The 25,788-nt window shown below is 48.5% G+C and overlaps 1 protein-coding gene across 1 annotated transcript in view; it reads left to right on the top strand.

Moving 5' to 3' along the window:
* TBCD (tubulin folding cofactor D) overlaps window positions 1–25,788 on the top strand; it is a 1,666,801-nt gene that overhangs the window by 1,460,210 nt on the left and 180,803 nt on the right. The window contains 1 exon segment of the mRNA XM_069200356.1: window positions 21,920–22,007. Within this exon segment, the coding sequence (XP_069056457.1) occupies window positions 21,920–22,007 (88 nt within the window).

The raw sequence follows: 25,788 nt of genomic DNA, 5'->3' as shown, positions 1-25,788 counted from the left end.
TTTCTGCACCCCCAGATAGGGAATCAAAAAGGCTAGAACAATTTGGGAAGAAGATGTTTTCCTCCTGCAGTCTTGCTCTGCGGTCCATGAACACTGCATGCCTTTTGGGCCGCTATACCCACTCTGTGGGATACGGTTGCGCCACAGATACCGGAGGAGGCCCATGCTATTGTCTCCCAAACTGTCAACGATGGGAGAGATGCGGCGAAGTTCACGATACGATGTGGGCTGGACACGACTGACTCTCTGGGCAGATCGGTTGCAACGACAATAGCCTTGAGATTGAGACACCATGCCTGGTTGCGTACTTCTGGTTTTTCGGGGAATGTCCAAGAGTCTCTCATGGACATGCCCTTTGGCTCCCGTCTCTTTGGAGACAAGGCGGACTCGCCCTTGGAGAGATTCAAGGACGCCCGGGCTACAACTCGGACCCTTGGTCTTTCCGCTGCCCCTCGCCCCCAACAGTCTGCCTTTCGCTCCTTTCATGGCCATGGAAGGGGCTCCCTGTCATGTCCCCCACCCAGCCACTGTGCCACCCATGCTGTTCAGCCGCTGTGAGGCCGGGGATGTGGAATCCCAAGTGGATGTGGGATCGGGAACCAGAGGTCTGCTCAGTCCACTCCTGCCCCCGCTGCAGCCTCCAAACCCTCCTAGTCCATCCCCTCACTCCGATCCAGTTGGCAGCAGGATTCGCCATCACCTGCCCCACTGGGAATCCATCACTACGGACAGGTGGGTTTTACAGATAGTTCGAAAGGGCTATTCCCTCCCTTTCGAATCTGCCCTACCAGCCATGCCTCCATCAATCAGCCAACTCCTGGGGTAGGTCATCTGCCACTTCTCCGCCAGGAAGTCGCAGCTCTCTTGGACAAGGGAGCCATTTAGAAGGTCCCTGTGCCAGAAGTTGGTTGTGGTGGTTATTCCAGCTGCTTTCTGGTGCACTAAAAGGACAAAGACTTCCGTCCTATTCTAGACCTTCGGGATCTCCACTACTTCCTCAAGAATGAGAAATTCAGAATGCTCACCCTGGCTCAGGTCCTGTCTGTCTTAGATCCAGGAGACTGGAAGGTAGCGTTGGACTTGGAGGACGCTTATTTCCACATTCCCATCCTGCTTGCCCACAGACATTATCTACGATTCGTGGTAGGTCATGAGCTCTATCAGTTTACCGTGCTCCCCTTCAGCCTTACCACCGCCCCTCGGGTGTTCACGAAAGTGATGGCGGTGGTTGCAGCCCATTTGCACAGGTTAGGGGTCTCAGTCTTTCCCTATCTCGACGACTGGCTGTTGAAGGCGGACTCGCCCCAGAAAGTTGTCTTCCACCTTCAGAATATGGCAGGCCTCCTGCACATGCTAGGGTTCACTATCAACATGTCGAAGTCACACCTGACTCCCACTCAGTCGCTCCCTTTCATCTGCTCTGTTTTGGACACAGTGCAGTTTCGGGCTTATTCTCCCGAAAAGCGAATCCAGGATATTCAGGCTATGATTCTGATCTTTCAGCCTCTGTCTTGGATTTCGGTGAGACTGACTCTGAGGCTGCTGGGCCTCATGGCCTCCTGCATCCTGCTAGTGGCACATGCTAGATGGCATATGCGGGCCCCGCAGTGGGACTTGAAGTTCCAGTGGGTGCAGCATCAGGGGAATCTCTCAGACATGGTCCATATCTCAGAGGGGACTGCAAATGACCTGCAGTGGTGGCTGTTGAATCCGCATTGGGTCCACAGCAGATCCCTCTCCCTTCCCCAGCCAGATTTATCCATAGTGACAGATGTGTCACTTCTGGGATGGGGCGGCCACATGGGAGAGGCGGAGATCAGAGGTCTCTGGCGAATTCTGGGCTCCATATCAATCTTCTGGAGCTCCGGGCGATCAGGCTTGCGTTGAAAGCATTTATTCCCACTCTCATAGGGAAAGTAGTGCAGGTGTTCATGGACAATACTACCTGGACCCTTTGTCAGGATGCACTACGCCTCTGGTCATGGCTGGAACATCAGGACAATACCCGGGTGGTTCAATATCTGGTGGGTTCTCTCAATGCCAGAGCGGACAAACTCAGCCGTCGATGCACAGCCGATCACAAAAAGTGTCTCCATCTGGAGGTGGCGCAAGGTCTCTTTCAGCAGTGGGGAGAGCCTTGGTTAGATCTGTTCGCCTCCGCAGTGAACGTACAATGTCAGCTGTTTTGCGCATTGGAGTTTCCAATGCGGGACTCGCTCGGAAACGCTTTTCGTCTCGAGTGGAACTCTGGCCTCCTTTACGCCTATACCTCTTCTGCCCAGAGTTCTCAAGAAGATCAGGAACGACTGGGCCCAAGTCATCTTGGTGGCTCTGGATTGGGCACGGAGAGTTTGGTATCCAGAGCTATTGAGCATGGCCACCGATCCTCCAGTCAGACTGCCTCTTCGGGCGGATCTTCTGTCACAGGAACAAGGGACGGTTCTCCACCCGAACCTGTTCAATCTCCGCCTTCATGGGTGGAGATTGAGCAGTGGCGGTTGCCGACTTTTGATTTTCCACCTGAAGTCTGCGATGTTATCTTGGCAGCCAGGCGTCCCACCACCAAAATGGTATACGCCTGTCGTTGGCATACATTCGTAGTATGGTATACCAACAAACCTGTTGATCTCCTCTCTGCCCCTCTATCTGAGGTTCTTTTGTTCAATCTTTCTTTGGCCCAGCATGGCTCTGCTTTGGGCATCCTTAAAGGGTATTTATCTGCCATTTCTTAGGCTACTTGATCAGCCCTCACTCTTTAAATCTCCTATTGTCAATAGATTCCTTAAAGGTCTCATCCATTTATTTCCTCCCCTCCATTTATCATGGCTCAGTGGGACCTCAATCTTGTCCTTACTTAATGTGTACTCCCTTTGAGCCGAAGCACAATTGCCCTTTACAGCTCCTCAGTTTCAAGACTGTCTTTCTTGTTGCCATCACTTCTGCTCACAGAGTGATTGAGCTTCAGGCCCTTTCTTCCAAGCCTCCCTTCTTGTCTGTGCACCCTGACAAAGTGGTGTTGCGCACGAAGGCTTCCTTCCTTCCCAAGGTTGTTACACCTTTTCATGTAGGCCAGTTGTAGGGAAATGCCTCCCTTGGCATGGTTACCCCCTAACCTTTTGCCTTTTGTTGATGCTAGTTATGATTGAAAGTGTGCTGGGAGCCTGCTAGCACCAGTGTTATTTCCCTAAACTGTACCGTTGTTCCCACAATTGCCACAGCCCTGGCACACAGATAAGTCCTTTGTAACTGGTACCCTTGGTATCAAGGGCCCTGTGGCCAGGGAAGGTTTGTAAGGGCTGCAGCATGTATTATGCCACCCTAGGGACCCCTCACTCAGCACATGCACACTGCCTCACAGCTTGTGTGTGCTGGTGGGGAGAAAATGACTAAGTCGACATGGCACTCCCTTCAGGGAGCCATGCCCACACCCCACTGCCTGTGGCATAGGTAAGTCACCCCTCTAGAAGGCCTTACAGCCCTAAGGCAGGGTGCACTATACCACAGGTGAGCACATAGTTGCATGAGCAATATGCCCCTACAGTGTCTATACCAAATCTTAGACATTGTAAGTGCAGGGTGGTCATAAACAGTATATGGTCTGGGAGTCTGTCAAATGCAAACTCCACAGTTCCATAATGGCTACACTGAATTCTGGGAAGTTTGGTATCAAACTTCTCAGCGCAATTAATCCACACTGATGCCAGTGTGGGATTTATTGTACAATGCACCTAGACGGGATCTTAGAGATGCCCCATGAATACCAGTCTGACTCCTAGTGCTAGGCTGACCAGTTTCTGCCAGCCTGCCACAACCAGACTAGTTGCTGGCCACAGGGGGAGAGTGCCTTTGTCACTCTGTGGAGTGGAACAAAGCCTGTACTGGGTGGAGGTGCTTCTCACCTCCCCCTGCAGGAACTGTAACACTTGGCCGTGAGCCTCAAAGGCTCATGCCTTTTGTTACAGCACCCAGGGCATTCCAGCTAGTGGAGATGCCCGCCCCTCCAGCCACTGCCCGCTCTTTTGGCGGCAAGGCTGGAGGAGATAATGAGAAAAACAAGGAGGAGTCACCCACCAGTCAGGACAGCCCCTAAGGTGTCCTGAGCTGAGGTGACCCCTGCCTTTAGAAATCCTCCATTTTGAGATTGGAGGACTCCCCCAATAGGATTAGGGATGTGCCCCCCTCCCCTGAGGGAGGAGGTAGAAAGTAGCCACCCTCCAGGATAGTAGCCATTGGCTACTGCCCCCAGACCTAAATACACCCCGTATTTAGGGGCACCCCAGAACCCAGGAAATTAGATCCCTGTAACCTGAAACAAAAAGAAGGACTGCTGACCTGAAAGTCCTGCAGAGTCGACGGAGACGACAACTGCTTTGGCCCCAGCCCTACCGGCCTGTCTCCTGAGTCGAAGAAAACAGCGACGCATCCGACAGGGACCAGCGACTTCTGAAGCCTCAGAGAAGTGCCCTGAACCAAAGGACCAAGAAACTCCTGTGAACAGCGGCTCTGTTCAAATCCAGCAACAACTTTGCAACTTTCTTGCAACTTTTAAAAACCTCACTCTTCCCGCCGGAAGCGTGAGACTTCATCCTCTGCACCCGACACCCCCGGCTCAAGCTCCAGAGAACCAACACTACAGGGGGAGGACTCCCAGGCAACTACGACCTTGTAAGTGGCCCGAGGCGACCCCCCCGGACCTTTACAGTGACGCATGCAGAGAGAACCCAGAGGCTCCCCCTGACCGCGACTGCCTGTAACAAGGAACCAGACGCCTGGACCAACGACTGCATCCGCAGCCCCCAGAACCAGAAGGAACCGAACCTCAGTGCAGGAGTGACCACCAGGCGCTCCTCTGCCTAGCCCAGTCAGTGGCTGGCCCGAGAATCCCCCATGTGCCCTGCCTGCACCGCTAGAGTGACCCCCAGGTCCCTCCATTGAATTCTATTACCCACCTGATGCCTGCTTTGCACACTGCACCCGGCCGCTCCTGTGCCGCTGAGGGTGTGTTTTTTGTGCCTACTTGTGTTCCCCCCCCCCTCCCCCAGTGCTCTACAAAACCCCCCTCGTCTGCCCTCCGAGGACACGGGTACTTACCTGCTGGCAGACCAGAACCGGAGCACCCCTGTTCTTCATAGACTTCTATGTGTTTTTGGCCCTCCTTTGACCTCTGCACCTGACCGGCCCTGTGCTACTGGTGTAACTTTGGGGTTGCCTTGAACCCCCAACGGTGGGCTGCCTATGCCCAGGAACTTAGACTTGTAAGTGTCTTTCTTACCTGAAAAACTAACCATTACTTACCTCCCCCAGGAACTGTTGATTTTTGCACTGTGTCCACTTTTAAAATAGCTTATTGTCATTTTAACTAAAACTGTGTATGCTATTGCTCTAATTCAAAGTTCCTGACTTACCTGTGTGGAGTACCTTGCATTTTATGTATTTACTTCAAATCTTGAACTTGTGGTTCTAAAAATAAATTAAGAAAATATATTTTTCTATATAAAAACTATCGGTCTGGAGTTAAGTCTTTGAGTGTGTGTTCCCCATTTATTGCCTGTGTCTGTACAGCAAATGCTTAACACTACCCTCTGATAAGCCTACTGTTCGACCACACTACCACAAAATAGAGCATTAGAATTATCTCATTTTGCCACTATCTTACCACTAAGGGGAACCCTTGGACTCTGTGCACACTATCTCTTATTTTGAGATAGTATATACAGAACCAACTTCCTACACACCTCTTGCCTATTGGGCCGTTTTTCCCATACTTTATGGGATACGGTGGCACAGGTGCTGCCCCAGTATACCATAGGGCGAATGGGACACTCTCACCTAGGCTGTCAAGGATGGGAGAGATGCAGCTAAGTTTAGTATCAGGTGTGGATTGGACACTACCGACTCGCTGGGTAAAGCGATTGCGTCGAGTGTGGCCCTACGTCGCCACACCTGGCTACATTCAACCGGCTTTTCAGGGGATGTCCAGACAAGTTTGATGGACATGCCCTTTGATGGCTGTTGTCTTTTTGGTGAAAAGGCAGACTCTGCGCTTGAGAGGTTGAAGGATTCTCGAGCTACGGCCAGATCCTTGGGCCTCTCAGCACCAGTTCGTCAGCAGTCTGTCTTCTGCCCCTTTCGAGGCTTTGGAAGGGGCGAGGTACCACGCTAGTCACACCATCCCGGAAGAGGAGGTGATCGTGGTACCATTGGACCCAGAGGGTCTGGCCAGTGGTCGGTCACCACAGAGCCACCCTCCACTGCACCCAAGCCCTCCTAGTGTGGTTCTGCAGGACCATGTCCTAGTTGGAGGGAGGATTACATTTCATCTCCCTTGGTGGCATTCCATCACAACGGACAAATGGGTCTTGCAGATCATACGGAAGGGCTATTCCCTCCCCTTCCAGTCTTTTCCTCCCTCTATCCCTCTATCCCTCTGACAAAAGAACGGCTGATGGAGGACCATTTGGTTTTGCTCTGCGAAGAAGTTGCGGCTCTCTTGGCCAAGGGAGTCATAGAAAGGGTCCCGATGTCAGAAGTAGGCAGTGGTTGTTATTCCTGCTACTTTCTGATTCCCAAAAAGAACAAGGGCCTTCGCCCTATCCTGAATTTAAGGGACGTCAATCTCTTCCTCAAGAAGGAGAAATTCAAGATGCTCACTCTTGCTCAGGTCTTGTCTGTACTAGACCAAGCAGATTGGATGGTAGCTTTGGACTTGCAGGATGCATATTTTCATATCCCCATCCTGCCCGCCCACAGGCGTTACCTACGGTTCGAGGTGGGCCACAAGCACTTTCAGTTTACCGTGCTCCCTTTCGGTCTCACCAGTGCCCCTCGGGTGTTCACAAAGGTGATGGCAGTGGTGGCAGCTCATCTACGCAGGTCAGGGATTTCAGTCCTCCCCTACCTCGACAATTGGCTGTTGAAGGCTCCCACAGCACCCATCTCCAGACGACAGTGAACCTCCTGCATTCTCTGGGGCTCACTATTAATGTGCCGAAGTCACACCCTCTCAGAAGCTCACTTTCATGGGAGCTGTTCTGGGCACAGTGCAGTATCGGGCCTATCCTCCCAAGCAGCGAGTCCAGGATATTCAGGTTATAATACTGATGTTTTGGCCTCTATCCTGGATTTCGGTGGCTGTTGGGACTCATGGCTTCCTGCATCCTATTGGTCAAGCATGCCAGATGGCATATGAGGGCTCTGCAGTGGGACCTGAAGTTCCACTGGGCACAGCATCAGGGACATCTTACCGACATGGTTCAGATCTCGGAGGGGACTGCAAAGGAGCTGCAGTGGTGGTTAGTGAACTGCGATTGGGTCAAAGGCAGACTCCTCTCCCTTCCCCAATCAGATCTCACAGTAGTGACAGATGCGTCACTTCTGGGATGGGGCGGCCATCTGGTAGAGGTGGAGATCAGGGGTCTCTGGTCTCCGGCGGAATACGGGCTCCATATCAACTTGTTGGAGCTTTGGGCGATCCGTCTAGCATTAAAGGCATTTCTTCCTGTTGTGAAAGGGAAAGTAGTGCAGGTGTTCATGGACAACACCACTGCAATGTGGTACTGCAACAAGCAGGGCGGTGTGAGGTCGTGGACCCTTTGTCAAGAGGCTCTGCATCTCTGGACATGGCTGGAACAGCAGGGCACAACCCAGGTGATTCAACACCTGGCAGGTTCTCTGAATGCCAGGGCGGACAAACTCAGCCGACGATGCTTAGCGGATCACGAATGGTATCTCCACCCGGAGGTGGCGCAAGGACTCTTTCAGCAGTGGGGAGAGGCTTGGTTAGATCTGTTCACCTGTGTAGAGAACGCGCAATGTCAGCAGTTTTGCGCGTTGGAGTTTCCAAGAGGGCTATCGCTAGGCAACGCTTTTCATCGCAAGTAGAGGCCTCCTGTACGCCTTTCTGCCCATACCACTTCTGCCCAGAGTTCTCAAGAAAATCTAGAACGACCGGGCGCAAGTTATCCTAGTGGCTCCGGATTGGGCACGGAGAGTCTGGTATCCAAAGCTTCTCAAAATTAGCATCACTCTTCCAATCAGGTTGCCTCTTCGGGAGGAACTTCTATCGCAGCAGCAGGGGAAGGTTCTTCACCCGAACCTTTCAACCTTGGGCCTTAATGCGTGGAGGTTGAACGGCGACAGTTGATGGTTTATGACCTCCCTTCCGAAATCTATGATGTCATTCTGGCAGCCAGGCGTCCCTCTACTAAGTCGATTTACGCATGCCGGTGGAAACGTTTTGTTTCATATTGTGCAGAGAGGACTATTGATCCTCTTTCTTCTTCTCTATCGAATGTCCTTTTGTTTATTCTATTTCTTGCCCAACAGGGTTTCTCCTTAGGGACTCTCAAGGGCTATCTTGCTGCCTTATTGGCTTTTCTATGCTTGCCTGACTAACCTTCTTTATTCAAGTCTCCCGTCGTACAAAGATTTTTAAAAGGGCTTGTACATATGTTTTCACCTGTGCCTTTTGTCATGCCCCAGTGGGATCTTAGTCTTGTACTTACTTTTCTGATGTGTGCTTCTTTTGAGCCTTTACATAACTGTCCTCTCCAGCTGCTCACTATCAAAACAGCCTTTTTGGTGGCAATCACATCTGCCAGTAGAGTGAGTGAGCTGCAGGCTTTATCATCAAAACCACTGTATCTTCCGATATATCCTGATAAAGTAGTCCTCAGAACTTGTGCCTCTTTCCTCCCCAAGGTGGTGATCCCTTTCCATCTGGGTCAAAATATCACCCTGCCCACCTTCTTTGCACCACCGCATCCCTCTAAGGAAGGGGAGTGTCTCTATCGGCTGTACCCAAAAAGAGCGTTATCGTTTTACCTTGACTGCACAAAAGAGTTCTGGGTGGACGACCCACACTTTGTGGGGTACGTTGGCGCAAAGAAGGATCGGGCAGTACAGAAACTGTCCATTTCGCACTGGGTCACTCTCTGTATAAAGATTTGCTACGCTTTGGCCATGAACCAGGCTCCAGAGGGCTTGAGAGCTCAGTCTACCAGAGGAAAAGCTGCTACCACTGCATTAGCTCGTGGCGTGCTGGTACTTGACATCTGCCGAGCGGCAACGTGGGCTTCATTGCACACGTTTGCGAGGCACTACTGCCTGGATAGCCAGGTGAGGAGAAAGGGGCATTTTGCCCGCTTGGTCTTGCAGGACTTCTTGGTATGAAATCTAGCCTGAAGACCCACCAGGAGTTATGGCTTGGGTATCTATTCTAAGGTAAGGAATCTGCAGCTAGAAGTCTCTATCAGATGAACAGGTTGCTTACCTTTGGCAACAAATTATCTGGTAGAGACCGGGCAAAAAGTGTGGGGTGGGGGTGTGCCCATGTCAAAAGAGGCACTTCCCTACACTAGTGAATAGGTATTAGCAAGGCCCGGGACATCAAAGACCCTGCTGCCTTTGGTATGCAACCCCAGCTTTCCCAGACCTGGGAGTTGCCACCCCCTGCCCAGAGCACCTCTTGGCACCAGGACATAGGGGAAAATTAGTTATGCAGCAGGCATGTTCTACCTTCGGGCTAGCTACATACCTAAGATGGGCTCCCCCGAAGTGGGCACTCCAGGAATGGTTCCACCATCTTGCTTTTGGTGGAGCTAGGAATTCTGGGACAGGGTTATGCCCACTTCCCACAGGAGGTGGTCATATAGAGGGTGTAGTCATCCCAAGGGTTAATAGCCCATTGGTTGTGAATATACACCCTCCTAAATGCCCCTAAATTGAGTATGTAGGTGGCCCCCTAACACCAGAAGAAGTAGGACAAAAAAAGAGCCGACCAACACAAGAACTCTGGACCAGTCTAGACTTTAGACACCAAACCTTGCCTACCTGCTGCTGTCCCGACAGTCACCTAGATCCGACTCGTCCTGTAGCTGTGCATCTCCCAAAAGCCTCAAAGGGTTGCCAGCACTGCTTAAACCAGCCAACATGTCCCTTGGTGTGGAGGAGCAACTTTGCAGTCAGCAGGCACCAACCCCAATGTTGGGCACACCGATCTGCTGACCACCGAAGCAGCAGCCATGCAGGAGCAGGTAATCATGCTCCCAGAAGTCGAACCCATCTCCCTGTCAAGTGAGAAGACATCAGGACCTACTGGAGGCACACTGCACCAACCCCTGGGGTACCAGACCCCTTTCAGCAGCCAAAGCTTGTTTGTAGTCTAATCCGGACTCCAATGCCAAAACCAAGGACCAGCCATCGAGTGACATGAGCAACGCAGAGGACATCACTGAGAGAGACTCGGCTGCCCTGTGATGTCCCTCCCTTTCAGGTCCCCCCAAAAGGCGTGGACATCTTGACGCAGGAGCACCTGATGGCTAAACCTGCTGCACCAAAGTGTCATGTCACGGGTACACAACCAATGACAGTGTTTCCTTGCTCCCAGGACTCCCACCCACAGAGCCTCCTTTGGGAACTCCTGGACTTGTCCCCCTTAGTAGTTCTTTTCTAGGTGGCTCCCCTCGTCACCAAACTTGCAGTTTGCAAGGCACCCAACTTGACCAGCACCACTGCACCCAGATGTTCCAGGACAGGTAAAACTTAACTGCTGGTGTTCATAGTGATCTTGCCCCTCTAGCACTCTACAACCTACACGGGACCCCTGAGAACTGTCTGCAAGGAACATCTTGAAGTAAAAGTACTTTAAACCCTTTACCGTGTAAAAATGCATTTGAGTGAAAGTGTTACTTACCTTCAACAACGTTGATACATTACACAGTACTTATCTTCTTTGCAAGATTATGGTATTGAATCATTATATATACAAAGTTGCTCTTTTTCTAAACATTGGTTTCAAGTTGCTTTTTGTGTGTGTGTCTCATTTATTGACTGGCGGGGATGCTTTTGTGCTGCTGCTGGAAGGGACTGCAAGTCCCAGGAGGCAATGAGGAGGCCAGGGGGCGGGACCAGACACTTGCCTAAGCGCTTAAAAATTGCCACTGGTCTCCCGCATCAAGGGACACTTTGTGCTGCTGCTGGAAGGGACTGCAAGTCCCAGGAGTCAACGAGGAGGCCAGGGGGCGGGACCAGACACTTGCCTGAGCGCTTAAAAATCGCCACTGGTCTCCCGCATCAAGGGACACTTTGTGCTGCTGCTGGAAGGGACTGCAAGTCCCAGGAGTCAACAAAGAGGCCAGGGGGCGGGACCAGACACTTGCCTGAGCGCTTCAAAATCGCCACTGGTCTCCCGCATCGCGGGACAATTTGTGCTGCTGCTGGAAGGGACTGCAAGTCCCAGGAGTCAACAAGGAGGCCAGGGGGCGGACCAGACACTTTCCTGAGCGCTTCAAAAGCGCTGCTTGACTCCCGCACCGCAGTACGCTTTGTGCTGCTGCTGGAAGGGACTGCAAGTCCCAGGAGTCAACGAGGAGGCCAGGGGGCGGGACCAGACACTTGCCTGAGTGCTTAAAAATGGCCACTGGTCTCCCACATCGCTGGACACTTTGTGCTGCTGCTGGAAGGGACTGCAAGTCCAAGGAGTCAACGAGGAGGCCAGGGGGCGGGACCAGACACTCGCCTGAGCGCTTCAAAAGCGCCGCTGGACTCTCGCATCGCGGGACGCTTTGTGCTGCTGCTGGAAGGGACTGCAAGTCCCAGGCGTCAACGAGGAGGCCAGGGGGCGGAACCAGACAATTACCTGACGGCTTCAAAGGTGCCACGGGTCTCCCGCATCGCGGGCCGTGCGTGGGTTGCGCCCATCGTAGCCCGAAGGAGTCCAGGCAGGGCCACCCCCCAGTAACAACTATCCGTGTCAATGGGACTTTGAAGGAAGGTACGCGACCTTGACGTGAGAGTGTTTTATACTTCTTAAATACATGGTCACTGCTGAGTATCAGCGATGGTCTTTTATTGAATTTTTTTAACTTAGAGTCGGAGCAATTAGTCAGTATTTTGGGGAAGAGCCCAGTACAAACATTTTTACAGGGGACGTGTGAGACGGGGAACTATATCGCATAAATCTTACAGATTAGTACAAAAGTAAGGGAGTATAGATCCATAGAACCCATCTTTTTCCTTTTTAGAAGGTATTTTTAGCTATTACAACTATGGGTAACAGAAAGCACTTAATGATGAATCCTTCCTCCAACACAGAAGATAGAACCTCCATATTAAAATATATTTCAGGAGCAATGGGGATGATCAATCAGCAAATCTCTAGTGTTGAAGAGAAACTGTTAACATCTGGTGATTGTATTCCACCCCCGCCAAGGAATTCAGAAAAAACGGGCTGATCTTAGTGATCTTGAAAGGGGCATTAGTACAGAGGTGGGCGAAAACCAGGAAAGGAAGACTGTTAAAAACGGTTGTGTTCCAAATGATTAGGACATAATATCAGATCAAGATGTGTCCCCGCCCTCACCTAAGCGTTCAAGGAAACCTGTGATGGGAAGGGTGGATAATCACTCTGTTATCAATTTAAAGAAGGATGAGCCAGTAAACATGTCGGTAAGGCAGTTGTCAAAAAAAGTAACCCGGATGAAAACTCCAAATAAACCAGTTGAAGCAATCTCAAATTTCCTTGTTAATATTTACGAAGCAATAAATGACTTGAAATTATTGGTCCAGACTTCACTGGCCTCTTTTTCAGAACGATTAAGAGCGGTAGAGAGTAATCTTGAAGCAGATTTAGTTCTTATGAACTCCATACAGCCTGGGGAATTATAACCTTTTAGAAAAGCTCCTACTGCATTACACTCAATTCGAAATCCTGTGAGTAACCTTCAACCCCAAACTCACATTAGGAAAGCTTCCATTGTTTCACATCTGTCTCCAAGCTCTACGTGTAACACACAACCCCCAACACAAGCGGCAATCACTAGTCAACCACAGGCAAAGATATCAAATAAAAAGTTGTCCTCAGATAAAACTCAAAAGGAGCTGGGATGTCCTCTTTCCATGCTGCTTTTCGCCTACAGAGAGGTGCCTCAGAAGGGAGTAGGGTTTTCCGCCTTTGAACTTCTGTTTGGCCATCCTGTTAGGGGACCACTAGCCCTTGTGAAAGAATGCTGGGAGAGACCTCTCCATGAGCCTAAGCAAGATATAGTGGACTATGTACTAGGCCTACGTTCAAGGATGGCAGAGTACATGGAAAAGGCAAGCAAAAACCTTGAGGCCAGCCAACAACTCCAGAAGATGTGGTATGACCAAAATGCTGCTATGGTTGAGTTTCAGCCAGGGCAGAAAGTCTGGGTTCTGGAGCCTGTGCCTTCCAGGACACTTCAGGACAAATGGAGTGGCCCTTACACAGTGCTAGAAAAGAAGAGTCAGGTCACCTACCTGGTGGACCGAGGAACTAGCAGGACCCCCTCGAGGGTGATCCATGTTAACCGCCTAAAACTCTTCCATGACAGGGCAGATGTAAACATGTTAATGGTTAAATATGAGGACCAGGAAGCAGAGAGTGAGCATCTCCCTGATCTCCTCTTCACTGACCCTAAAGAAGGCACAGTAGATGGAGTGATCTATTCAGGCACCCTCTCTGGCCAACAGCAAGCTGACTGCAGGCAAGTCCTCCAGCAGTTTGCTGAGCTCTTTTCCCTAACCCCTGGTCAGACTCACCTGTGTACCCATGATGTGGACACAAGAGACAACATGCCTGTCAAAAACAAAATAGTCAGACAGTCTGATCAAGTTAAGGAAAGCATCAAAGTGGAAGTCCACAAGATGCTGGAGTTGGGAGTGATTCAGCACTCTGATAGTCCCTGGGCTAGCCCAGTGGTCTTGGTCCCCAAACCTCACACCAAAGATGGCAAGAGAGAGATGAGGTTTTGTGTGGACTACAGAGGACTTAATTCTGTCACCAAGACAGATGCTCACCCCGTTCCAAGGGCAGATGAGCTGATTGACAAATTTGGTGCTGCCAAATACCTGAGTACTTTTGACTTGACAGCAGGGTACTGGCAAATAAGAATTGCACCAGGAGCAAAAGAGAAAACAGCATTCTCTACACCTGATGGGCATTACTAGTTTACTGTGATGCCCTTTGGCTTAAAGAATGCCCCTGCCACCTTCCAAAGGTTGGTGAATCAAGACCTTGCTGGCTTGGAGTCCTTCAGTTCAGCTTATCTTGATGATATTGCTGTCTTTAGCTCCAACTGGCAGAATCACCTGGTCCACCTGAAGAAGGTTTTGCAGGCCTCTGTATCAAGGCATCTAAATGTCAGGTAGGGCAGGGTACTGTGGTTTACTTGGGACGCCTCTTAGGTGGAGACCAAGTTCAGCCACTCCAACCGAAGATCCAGGCTATTCTGGACTGGGTAGCTCCAAAAACCCAGACTCAAGCCTGCGCATTCCTTGGCTTGACTGGGTACTATAGGAGGTTTGTGAAGGGATATGGATCAATAGTGACCCCCCTCACAGAACGTACCTCCAAGAAAATGCCCAAGAAAGTGAACTGGACCGTGGACTATCAAAAGACGTTTGACACCCTGAAGCAATCAATGTGCACAGCACCAGTTTTGAAAGCTCCAGATTACTCTAAGCAGTTCATTGTGCAGACAGATGCCTCTGAACATGGGATAGGAGCAGTCCTGTCACAGACAAATGATGATGGCCTTGGCCAGCCTGTTGCTTTTATTAGGGACGCCGCCACCGAAGGACCGACTAAGGACAACGTACTACTTTGAAAGGCACCCTATATTTGGATGCCAGGATCATGTTGGACCTATATTGACTCATTTCAAATGTAGGAGACTTTTAATCACAGACTCTTCGTGACTATTGAATTACTTTGGACTAACATTATCTACTCTAAACAATGAAGGTTCTAAAAGCTTTGAAAAGTTAAAAAGCCAAAGCCTTGATAAAGTCCCTTGTATGACGAAACCCGTGTCGGCTGAATTTGGATGAACCGGACATTCCTTCTTTCTATTGGATGAAGAGAAATCCTTCCGCTTCCAAATCATCAGAGTGGATAGTTTTCATCCCTCTAACTAATTTGTGGGACTTTTTATGATCACATTAGGGGATGAACCACTCGTTGGTTGATGTAATACATATATTTGTTCTATTTCTGGTGAATTTGTTTCATGTATGGATAGGTTATTTGTTATAGAACTGTAGTTGTATTGTCTATTACTTTTTGGAACCATTTAAATTCTTTTGTTACATATTAAATTCAATGTATATGATTTATTAATCTCAAAATTATTCTCTTCTTTTTCAACTTTTTTATTATTATATATTGCGCTGATACCACTTTCGTGGAAATTCATATTATGTTTCTCTTATACATTTAAGCGAGTCATGACTACCTGAACATTGCTAATAGGATGATACTATTTTTTGTGTGCTCCATTCTCTTTTTCTTATAGATTTCTGTTGCTTTTATTAGCAGGAGGTTACTCCCCAGGGAGCGGCGTTGGGGTGCCATTGAGAGGGAGGCCTTTGCTGTGGTCTGGACCCTGAAGAAGTTGAGACCATACCTTTTTGGTACTCACTTCATAGTTCAAACTGACCACAGACCTCTCAGATGGCTAATGCAAATAAAAGGAGAAAACCCTAAACTGTTGAGGTGGTCCATATCCCTACAGGGAATGGACTTTATAGTGGAACACAGACCTGGGACTGCCCATGCCAATGCTGATGGCCTTTCCAGGTTCTTCCACTTAGAAAATTAAGACTCTCTTAGGAAAGGTTAGTCTCATCCTCTTTCGTTTTTTTTTTTTTGGGGGTGGGGGGGTTGTGTAAGGAAATGCCTCCAAAAAAGTTGTGACAAAGGCACTCTCCCCATGTGGCCAGCAACATGTCTGGTGTGTGGCAGGCTGGCAGGAACTGGTCAGCCTACACTAGAAGTCTGATTGGTATTCAGGGGGTATCTCTAAGATGCCCTCTGGGTGTATGTTACAATAAATCCCACACTGGCATCAGTGTGCATTTATTGTACTGAGAAGTTTGATACCAAACTTCCCAGTTTTCAGTGTAGTCATTATGGAACTGTGGCGTTCGTGTTTGATAAACTCCCAGACCATATACTCTTATGGCTACTCTGCACTTACAATGTCTAAGGTTTTGCTTAGACACTGTAGGGGCATAGAACTCATGCACATATGCCCTCACCTGTGGTATAGTGCACCCTGCCTTAGGGCTGTAAGGCCTGCTAGAGGGGTGACTTACCTATGCCACAGGCAGTGTGAGGTTGGCATGGCACTCTGAGGGGAGTGTCATGTCGACTTAGTCATTTTCTCGCCACCAGTACACACAAGCTTTGAGGCAGTGGAATAAGACATGCTAGAGACCTTCCCTGGCATCACGGCCCTTGGTACCAGGGGTACCAGTTACAAGGGACTTACCTGAGTGCCACGGTTGAGCCAATTGTGGAAACAAAGGTACAGTTTAGGGAAAGAACACTGGTGCTGGGGCCTGGTTAGCAGGGTCCCAGCACACTTTCAAATCATAACTTAGCATCAGCGAAGGCAAAAAGTTAGGGGGTAACCATGCCAAGGAGGCATTTCCTTACAGATATTGACCACTATTGCCCACAGTGGCTTAAGCCCTTCAACCATAAATAATGTTCAGGATCAGAGTCAACAGAAATTAGAAATAGCCTTACTTTTTTGGAACATGGCTGGCTTAAGCAATAAGCTTAATAATGGGGAATGGATGAACTTCATTGAAGACTTTTCTTTTTTATGTTTACAAGAAACTTGACTTCTGAATCCTATTCATATAAATGGGTATAAAACATACCACACTCCAGCAGTATCTTCAGGACATGGACACCCTAAAGGGGGCTTATGTACATACATCTCAAATAAGCTCACCCTAACAAATGTAAAGATGCGAATCTCCAACGTATATTATCAAGTGATTGTAAGCGACCTTGACCAGGTGATCCAACTAGTGGTCATTAATTTTTATAACAATATACCTACGGGAGAGGTTTCTACTGTCCTAATACAATTGTGAAAGGATCTAGAGAAAGTTTGCACAGAATCTAGGAGAGAAAGTTTTATTTTATAGGGTGGTGATTTTAATATCCACCTTTGTAACAAACCCTCTACCAAGATATGTGGATTGTATGAGGAAGATACGGGTCCCTGGGCTCAAGGAAAATTAGTTTGAAGGAGGAAATCAGGGAATCCCTTCATAATGCTAGTCTTACGAAAGATAATATCCTCTTCTGGAAAATAATGAATTCTCCCATTCCAGGGGTCAGACAAGATTGCAATACAAGAAGAGGATTGGATTGGCCACTCTTCTGAGATATATGGCCCGGCTTCTGAGCTAGATTTATTTGATCTTTCAAATAGTGACCCCACTCAGAATAATTCTGAACTGAACTTTCACCTTGAAAACAACGACGACATCAACTCCACCACCCTGACCGACAACCTCGCTAACCTCGGATTCAGACAGCTCGTCAACGCACCCACCCACTCAGCCGGTCACACACTCGACCCCATCTTCTCCACAAGCGACCACATCACCTTCAACCACACCACCGAACTCTACTGGACCGACCACCACTGCATCCATTTCAACTTCAAGAAACAAACTGAACACCACCTCACCAAGCAACCCCCCCGCCGTCGCTGGGGCAAAATCACAAAAGATCAACTAACCAACGCCCTAGTCCAGAAACCACCCTCCAACCCCACCGATCCTGATTCCGCCGCCCACAACCTCAAGCTATGGATCAACGACTGCGCCAACCGCCTTGCTCCACTCAGGAAACCATCCAACAACCAAGCCAACAAAAAAGCCACCTGGTTCACCGATGACCTCCAAAACTCCAAATGTGAATGCTGCAAACTCAAGCAAAAATGGCTACTCGAACGCACATCAAACAACCATACGGCACTCAAGGACGCCACACGCAAGCATCACCAACTCATCAGGCTAGCAAAAAGATCCTCCTTCAAAACTCACCTAGAAAACAACGCTCAAGACTGCAAAGAACTTTTCAACATCGTAAAGGAACTCTCCAGCCCAAGCTCCACCGTCAACGACATCACCCCCTCCCAAGAACTATGCGACGCCCTAGCCACCGCCTTCCACTGGAAAATCACAGACATCCACGACAGCTTCAACACCTCAGACACACCCACTCCGCCCTCCACGAACTCCACCTGCTCCTGCCGCCTGACCTCATGGACCAGCATCAGCGACGACGAAACCTGCAAGACCATGAATTCCATTCACTCTGGATCACCATCAGACCCCTGCCCACACCACATATTCAACAAAGCAGACACAGCCATCGCACAACACCTACGGAAGGTCATCAACATCTCCTTCGAAACTGCAAGATTCCCAGAAAGTTGGAAACACGCCGAAATCAACGCACTACTAAAAAAAAAAACAAAGGCGGACCCCAAAGACCTGAAGAACTTCCGGCCCATCTCCCTGCTCCCATTCCCGGTGAAAGTCATTGAGAAAATCATCAACGCACAGCTCACCCGATACCTCGAAGACAACAACATTCTCGACCCCTCCCAATCCGGCTTCAGACGAAACCACAGCACCGAGACCGCCCTCCTCGCCGCCACAGACGACATCAAAAACCATCTCGACAATTGAGAAACATCAGCCCTCATCCTCCTAGACCTGTCGGCCGCATTCGACACTGTCTGCCACCACACTCTGAAAATCCGCCTCCTCGAAGCAGGGATCCAAGACCAGGCCCTCGACTGGACCACATCCTTCCTCTCCGGCAGAACCCAGAGAGTCCGCCTCCCCCCGTTCCTATCCAAAGCCTCCAACATCATCTGCGGCGTACACCAGGGCTCCTCCCTTAGCCCGACACTTTTCAACATCCACATGGCCCCCCCTCGCACAAGTGGCCCGTCAACACAACCTCAACATCATCTCCTACGCCGTCGACACCCAACTCATCCTCACCAAGGACCCACACACTGCCAAAACTAACCTCCACAAGGGCCTGAAAGCCGTCGCTGACTGGATGAGAAGCAGCCAGCTGAAACTGAACTCGGACAAAACAGAGGTTCTTATCCTTGGGCCCACCCCCTCCGCCTGGGACGACTCATGGTGGCCAGCCTCGCTGGGCACCCCACTGACACCAACCGACCACGCACGAAACCTCGGCTTCATCCTCGACTCATCCCTCTCCATGTCAAAACAAGTAAACGCCGTCTCCTCCTCCTGCTATAACACCCTCTGCATGCTTCTCAGAATCTACAAATGGATCCCAACCGAGACAAGAAAAACAGTAACCCAGGCCCTTGTCCGCAGTAGACTCGACTACGGCAATGTACTCTATGCTGGCATCCCGTCCAAACACCTGCAACACCTCCAACGCATCCAAAACGCCGCCGCCCGACTCATCCTCAACATCCCTCGTCACAGCCACATCACCCCCCACCTTAAAGACCTTCACTGGCTCCCCGTCAACAAGAGGATCACCTTCAAGCTCCTCACCCACGCACACAAAGCACTTCACAACACCGGACTAACCTACCTGAACAGCAGTCTCAGCTTCTACACCCCCACCCGGCAGCTCCGCTCCGCCAACCTCACCCTCGCATCCGTCCCCCGCATCCGACGAAGATCCTCTGGCAGCAGATCTTTCTCTTACCTCGCCGCCAAGACCTGGAACACCCTCCCGTCTGACCTAAGACAGATCCAGGACCTGCTCTCCTTCAGAAGACACCTCAAGACCTGGCTCTTCGAGCAGTAGCAGCTCCCCCTTCCTTCCCCCCCCCCCAGCGCCTTGAAACCCTGATGGGTATGTACCGCGCTTTAGAAATAATCTGATTGATTGATTGACTTATGATCATAAGTTTGGATTAGAGGAAGTAGTAGAAGCCATTAATCCAAGTAAATCTGGACAAACCCCGGCCCCTGATGGTGTCCCAGTAGACTTATATAAGGCCAGCATTCAGTTATGGGGCCCCCTATTGACCCAGGTGCTGAGGGCCTGTTGTACGGTAGGTCCTTTACTTTCATGGCTAGACTCCATTATTGTCCCCATATTTAAAAAAGGTGATCGTCTCAACCCAGCCTGTTACAGACCCATTTCACTACTTGATTCATTAGCTAAAATTGCTGGGAGAATCATTTTAAATAGACTACAAGAGTGGGCTGAAAAAATAACATCCTGTCTGAATTACAGTATGGATTTCGTTCAGGAATAGGCACTGTCTAACAGGGACTGAATCTAAGTATTATAATTGGGAAGTATACAAAGATTAGAGAAGGTAATCTGTATTTGGCCTTCATAGATCTGTCCTCAGTATTCAACTGTGTAGTCCATGATAAACTATGGAAAATCCTAAATGATTTGGGGATAGAAATGACAATAATCCAGTTTATACGGGAACTGTAATCAGGGAGTACGGCGAGGGTGAGATACGGGATAGGAGGGGAATGTACTAGACCATTTGGTATATATAGAGGTGTACACCAAGGTTGCGTATTAGCACCTTTTCTATTTTCAATATATATAAATAAATTAGAACTAGAACTAATAAGTAAATGTAAAGATTTCCCGCAAATAGGTCATCGTCTGATTCTGGCTTTACTCTATGCAGATGATGCTTTTCTCATGGCCCGGACCCCAATAGCCCTACAATGACTTTTAACAACTTGTGTAACATATATGCCAGAATTGGGCCTAAATGTTAATCGTTCTGAAACTTTTATAATGAAATGTGGCAGGAATCCTATTAAGTTTGGTGATATTACCATGCAAGGTGGAAAGATTGATAGCACCTCAACATTTTTCTATTTGGGAATAATGTTTGATAAAGAAGTGTCATGGGCTCATTGTGCAAAGGTTAATAAATTAGAGTTTATTGAGACAACCATGGCCCTGAAGAATTTTTCTGAGCGGTTAGGGACGATTACACCACAGAACATGCTAAAAGTATATAGCTAAATGTATCCCTTATGTCACCTATGGAGCAGTTGTGTGGGGGTATATTAACTGTAATTCGATTCAAACTGTGGAGAATTATTTTTTGAGACATTTATTAATGGTACCAAAGGGCACTTCATCATGTGTTAGTCACGCCGAATTAGGGGCTTCTTATCTGGTGGATTTGATAAAGATACAGCCCATACTGCTATGGACCTCAGAAAATGCTGGCCTAAACAGGTCAGTTTTACAGGATTCTATGGCTTCGACATATTCTTCAAGAGTTCCATGGCTGACCTACATTAGGAACTTTTTTGGAAAACATAGGACATAAAGAATATTACGATAAGCCAGAATTACTGGAGACCCTAAGTAGAAAAGAGCTGAGATCCCTGTCCCTGAAGTATTTAGAAGACTTGAGGTGGCTAGTAGAGGCCAAAAAATGTAGTGTTATGACCAACCAACTGATTCTGACCACGGATCGAATGCAATGCACTGATTAATATGTTAGTAATGTATAATCTATACCTGGGCATAACCAAAAGATAAATAATTGTGTCTTGGTATAGAAATGGTGAGGAGTCTATAGTAATATGAAATATTATGTTTTACATGTATGCACATTTAAATGAATTTTTAACTATGATGAATAAGACGTATTTTATATAGGTTATTAATTAAATGAGGACTCATTTAGGGTCCTTTAATAGTGCTTTTTACATATAAATGACTATGAGATGATCTTATATTGACTGTAATGGAAATGCATGTTTTTACTTTTATGGTCCATGGAGTCCAAATAAAGAATTTATGATGATGATGACTGGGTGATCAATAAATTCTTAGCACCGCCCGCTGTTAATTAAAACTACTCACCCACACTACCACAAAATAGAGCTTTTGGGATTATTACTATTACCCCGGAAAACTAATAAGGGTCGTCTGTACTAGCTACATAGTGTATCCCCATCTTTGGTACACTTGATAAATAGCCAGCTTCCTACTGGTATGCCCTTTTGTTGGTTAATCAAACCCAATTAATTTGTCATTTTCCCACGTCATTCCTCACACTTAAAGTATACTGCTTCCTTTTCACTCTAGATTTTGTGGCATGATTCAGTTTCGAGGTAACATTAGAAAGAAGATTTTATTCCAACTGTTAGTTCTACTCTGCCATCCTTTTCCAATCGTAAGTACACTGCTGCCACCACAATAGCATAAACATGTCTTTTTAATTGATGATACTTGCAGGTTCTCATGTTGCAGCATTTCCATGTGAAAAGTAAGATGTTTAGACTTTTTGGTCACTGACGAATTAGATGTGAACTTTAGAATATATGGGTGGTCCCACCCGATGATATGCTTAAACGTAGGAATGGAAGTGTCAAAAGTTGAAAGAAAGAGCCTACGAGGATGTTCATTCTACAGTGTTTGTACAGGACAAACGGAGCGATAAGGTGCCATAACTGAGTTTGCAGTAAAAAGAAAGACATAAAAAGTCGACTAAGTATGTGCACAAAATAATCTTACTGTGTGCTTAAAATTAAAAACAGTGGTTATAATTTTAACAGGCAAAGCAAAAGCAATAGATCTGACTTTACTGTGCTAATGGATGTAACATGCATTTGTGTGTGTCCTAGTGTTCCCAGGTGTTGCCATTTTGAAGTTACACGTGCTAGCTTTGCCAGTGCTTGTTAATATTTGTAAAATTGAGGACCGAAATTAAAGTTTTTTTTTTTACAGAGTTGCTTATTAGGATATGCATTATAGTTCTGCTGTAATTAGCTTCCTCACCATGTGATCTTTCTTTTGCCTATAAACCAAAGGAGGACTGTAAAGTGAAGGTCTGAGAGCAAAAAAACCCTTATTATATTGCTAGTTTTATTCCTAATTGAAACAAAGGTCTGATAGTGTTGGACCCTTCACTATAGTCTTGCTTTTCTTTCTGTGATATAGAAATAGAATTGGATATGGTGCAGGCTCCTTTGCGTATCCAGCTGTATTTGTCTCATTTCTTTGTGCTATGTGCATGTGGAGAAGAGTCGTAAGTGCTTATTTACCTCAATATCTGATAGAGACTTGTAGTTGCAGATCCCTTACCTTAGAATTTCCCCCAGGCATCACCTGAATGCAGAATTTTTTCTTGAGCAGTACCCCTAGGTGGCGTCAGTTGGCTCCACGTCTGTAGTCTGCATCGTGCAGACCGGACATGACGTTGGGAGTCCTATATAGGTGCCACCCCGGCGCGCTGACTTCAGTTCTTTTCTTTCTGCGCCAGCCAGCATTGATCCGAGGAAGAGTTACCCCATAGTCACTTTTTAACTGGCCTTTTTCAACTTTTTGTTAAAGATTTTTGAGCGTCTACACTCCTGGTGCATCGAGGATGTCGGCAGGTAAGAAAGGGTTCAAGCCCTGTGGATCATGTCATTGAGCGATGTTCATGACGGATCCGCATCTCGTGTGCTTGTGGTAGGGCCATGAATCCGGAAGCTTTGAGGGACAAGTCCGTAAAGCTGCTTGTGTCCCAGAGCTCAGCTTCGCATCGCTCCTGATCTCGGTCGAGAGGAAGTTCCCGAGAATGGTCTCAGAGCACCCAGTCTGCGTCATCCCACTCTAAGTAATCGGGTCGGTCGAGTAGGAAGCACTAGAAAAATCTGAAGAAGAACAAGGGTTCTTTGACTTCACCCTGCCCGTCAGCCAACAAGACAAGGAAAAGGGAGCGTCATCGCTCAAGGTCTCCATCCAGAGAGTCTGCGTCTGGGTCAGCTCTGCACTTCCCTGCGCTTCTGGGAGTAGGAGTGACCCCTGCCCAACTTAGAGAGTTATATGAGGCCATGCGCCTCATCTTTGGGCAGGCCGGTTCGGCTGGAGTGCCTTTGGCCCCCGTGGGGTCACCAGGTGTCCCCTAGGGTTCTGCTCCAGTGGCTTTTGGCCTCTGCTTTAGGGGTACCCAGGGATCCGTTCCCTGATCCGAACCGGTATCGGTAGTACCACCTCGACCTTCCCCAATGCTGTTTCTGATGTCAACGCTACGGACACCACCCGTGCCCCCTGGCTGCATTGACCCCATCCTTATTAGCCACTCAGAAATGGAGCCGGAACGGCGTTGCACAATGCTGACTTGGGCAGGGGCCTTTCCCCTTTTGTTGGATCCTGGTCCTTATTCTTATGGGGTGGGGAACAGTGAGTGCTGGTAAGGGTTGCTGGACCCTTTAGAATCCCAACTCCAAGAGCCTATGGACTGGCACATGGTGCTTCCTCCCCGTACTGTGTGTACAGAGGAGGGAGCGTCCTAGTCAGTAGTGGTGCGAAGAGCGACCGTGGTGCTTGACCTTGAGCTACCTTAAGTGGCAGTCAGGACTAACCTCCTGACAGGTACTTTAGCCTGGGGCTTCATCCTCTGAACACCTTTGGCCCTTCAAAGAAGCCCTCAAGATATCCTGGTGGGTTCCTGGTCCAAACACATCACAGGGGCTCCTGTGAACATGACAATTGCCCACCACCATAGAGCTGCTCCAAATGACCTAGCGTTCCTGACAGAACACCCCACCCCTGAGAGCTTGCTCTGCGTCCAAGGGTGCATTCTCTTGCACCCCCCCTGGATAGGAAATCCAAGAGGTTGGACCAGCTTGGGAAGAAAATGTCTCATCCTCCAGCCTGGCATTGCGGTTTGTGAACACAACATGCCTTTTGGGCCATTATAATGATACTCTTTGAGGCACAGTTGGGCAAGTGCTGCCACAGGCTCCGGAGGAGGCCAGGGCCATTCTCTTCCAAGCTGTTGCTGATGAAAGAGACACAGTGAAGTTCACAATCAGATGTGGGCTGGATACGACCGACTCATTGGGCAGAGCGGTTGCATCAACAGTGCCTGGTTGAAGATATCTAGGTTTTCAGGGGATGTCTAATCTATCCTTTTAGACATGCCCTTTGATGGCACTCGTGGCTAATCAACTCTTTATTGGCTATGTGGGTGGAAAGAAAGGCCGGGTAGGGCAGAAAAGAACATCTCCGGATGGGTCATTCTCTGCATTAAAATGTGCTATGCATTGGCTATAAAGCAACCCCCAGAGGGTTTCTGTGCTCACTCTATCAGAGCGACAGATGAAACCACTGCATTTGCACAAGGAGTTCCAGTCCTGGACATCTGTCAGGCAGAAACCTGGGCATCCTTACACACTTTCATCAAACATTACTGACTGGACAGTTAGGTCCGAAGGGACGGACACTTTGCCCATTCAGTCCTGCAAGACTTTCTAGTATGATCTTAGTTTGCAAACCAACCTCCGGGAATGGTATTGCTTGTACATCTATTCCAAGGTAAGGACTCTACAACTAGAAATCTCTATCAGATGAACAAGTTACTTACCTTTGGTAATGCCTTATTTGGTAGAGGCATATTCTAGTTGCAGATTCCTTACCCACTCACCCATCTTCCCCACTCTGCAAACTGATTTCTAGGGACACGGACTTCCCTTTTAGGGCCCTAGTTTTGAGGCACCAGTGGTTAGTGTTCTTCATGGCTCTGCGCTTCTGGTGTGGAAAGTCGTGAAAAGAAACTGACGTCAGCTCTCCGGGTTGGTACTTATAAAGGGCCCGCTATATCGGCAGCGCCGACCGACACCACCTGACAGCGTGCAGGGGTACTGTATGAGTAAAATCTCTTGATCCAGACTGACGCCTGGGAAAAATTCTAAGGTAAGGAATCTGCAACTTGAATATGTCTCTACCAGATAAGGAGTTACCGAAGGTAAGTAGCTTGTTCTTTAGTAGCATAATAAACATCTATTGCTCCTACACAAATTATGATTGTACTGTCGTAGTTGGACTCTGGCTCCTCAGCACGACTGCTAGTTTAGGGATGACAGCACTATTGTTTGTAGGTGACTGAGTCACTCCTACAACAAGTCGCCACTGTCGACCCAACCTCCCGGCTCACAAGAAGTACCTTACTAAAACCAGGCGAAGGG

This window comes from Pleurodeles waltl, chromosome 7 (assembly GCF_031143425.1).
Source record: "Pleurodeles waltl isolate 20211129_DDA chromosome 7, aPleWal1.hap1.20221129, whole genome shotgun sequence".
NCBI lineage: Eukaryota > Metazoa > Chordata > Amphibia > Caudata > Salamandridae > Pleurodeles > Pleurodeles waltl.
This window is presented reverse-complemented; position numbering and strand designations above follow the sequence as displayed.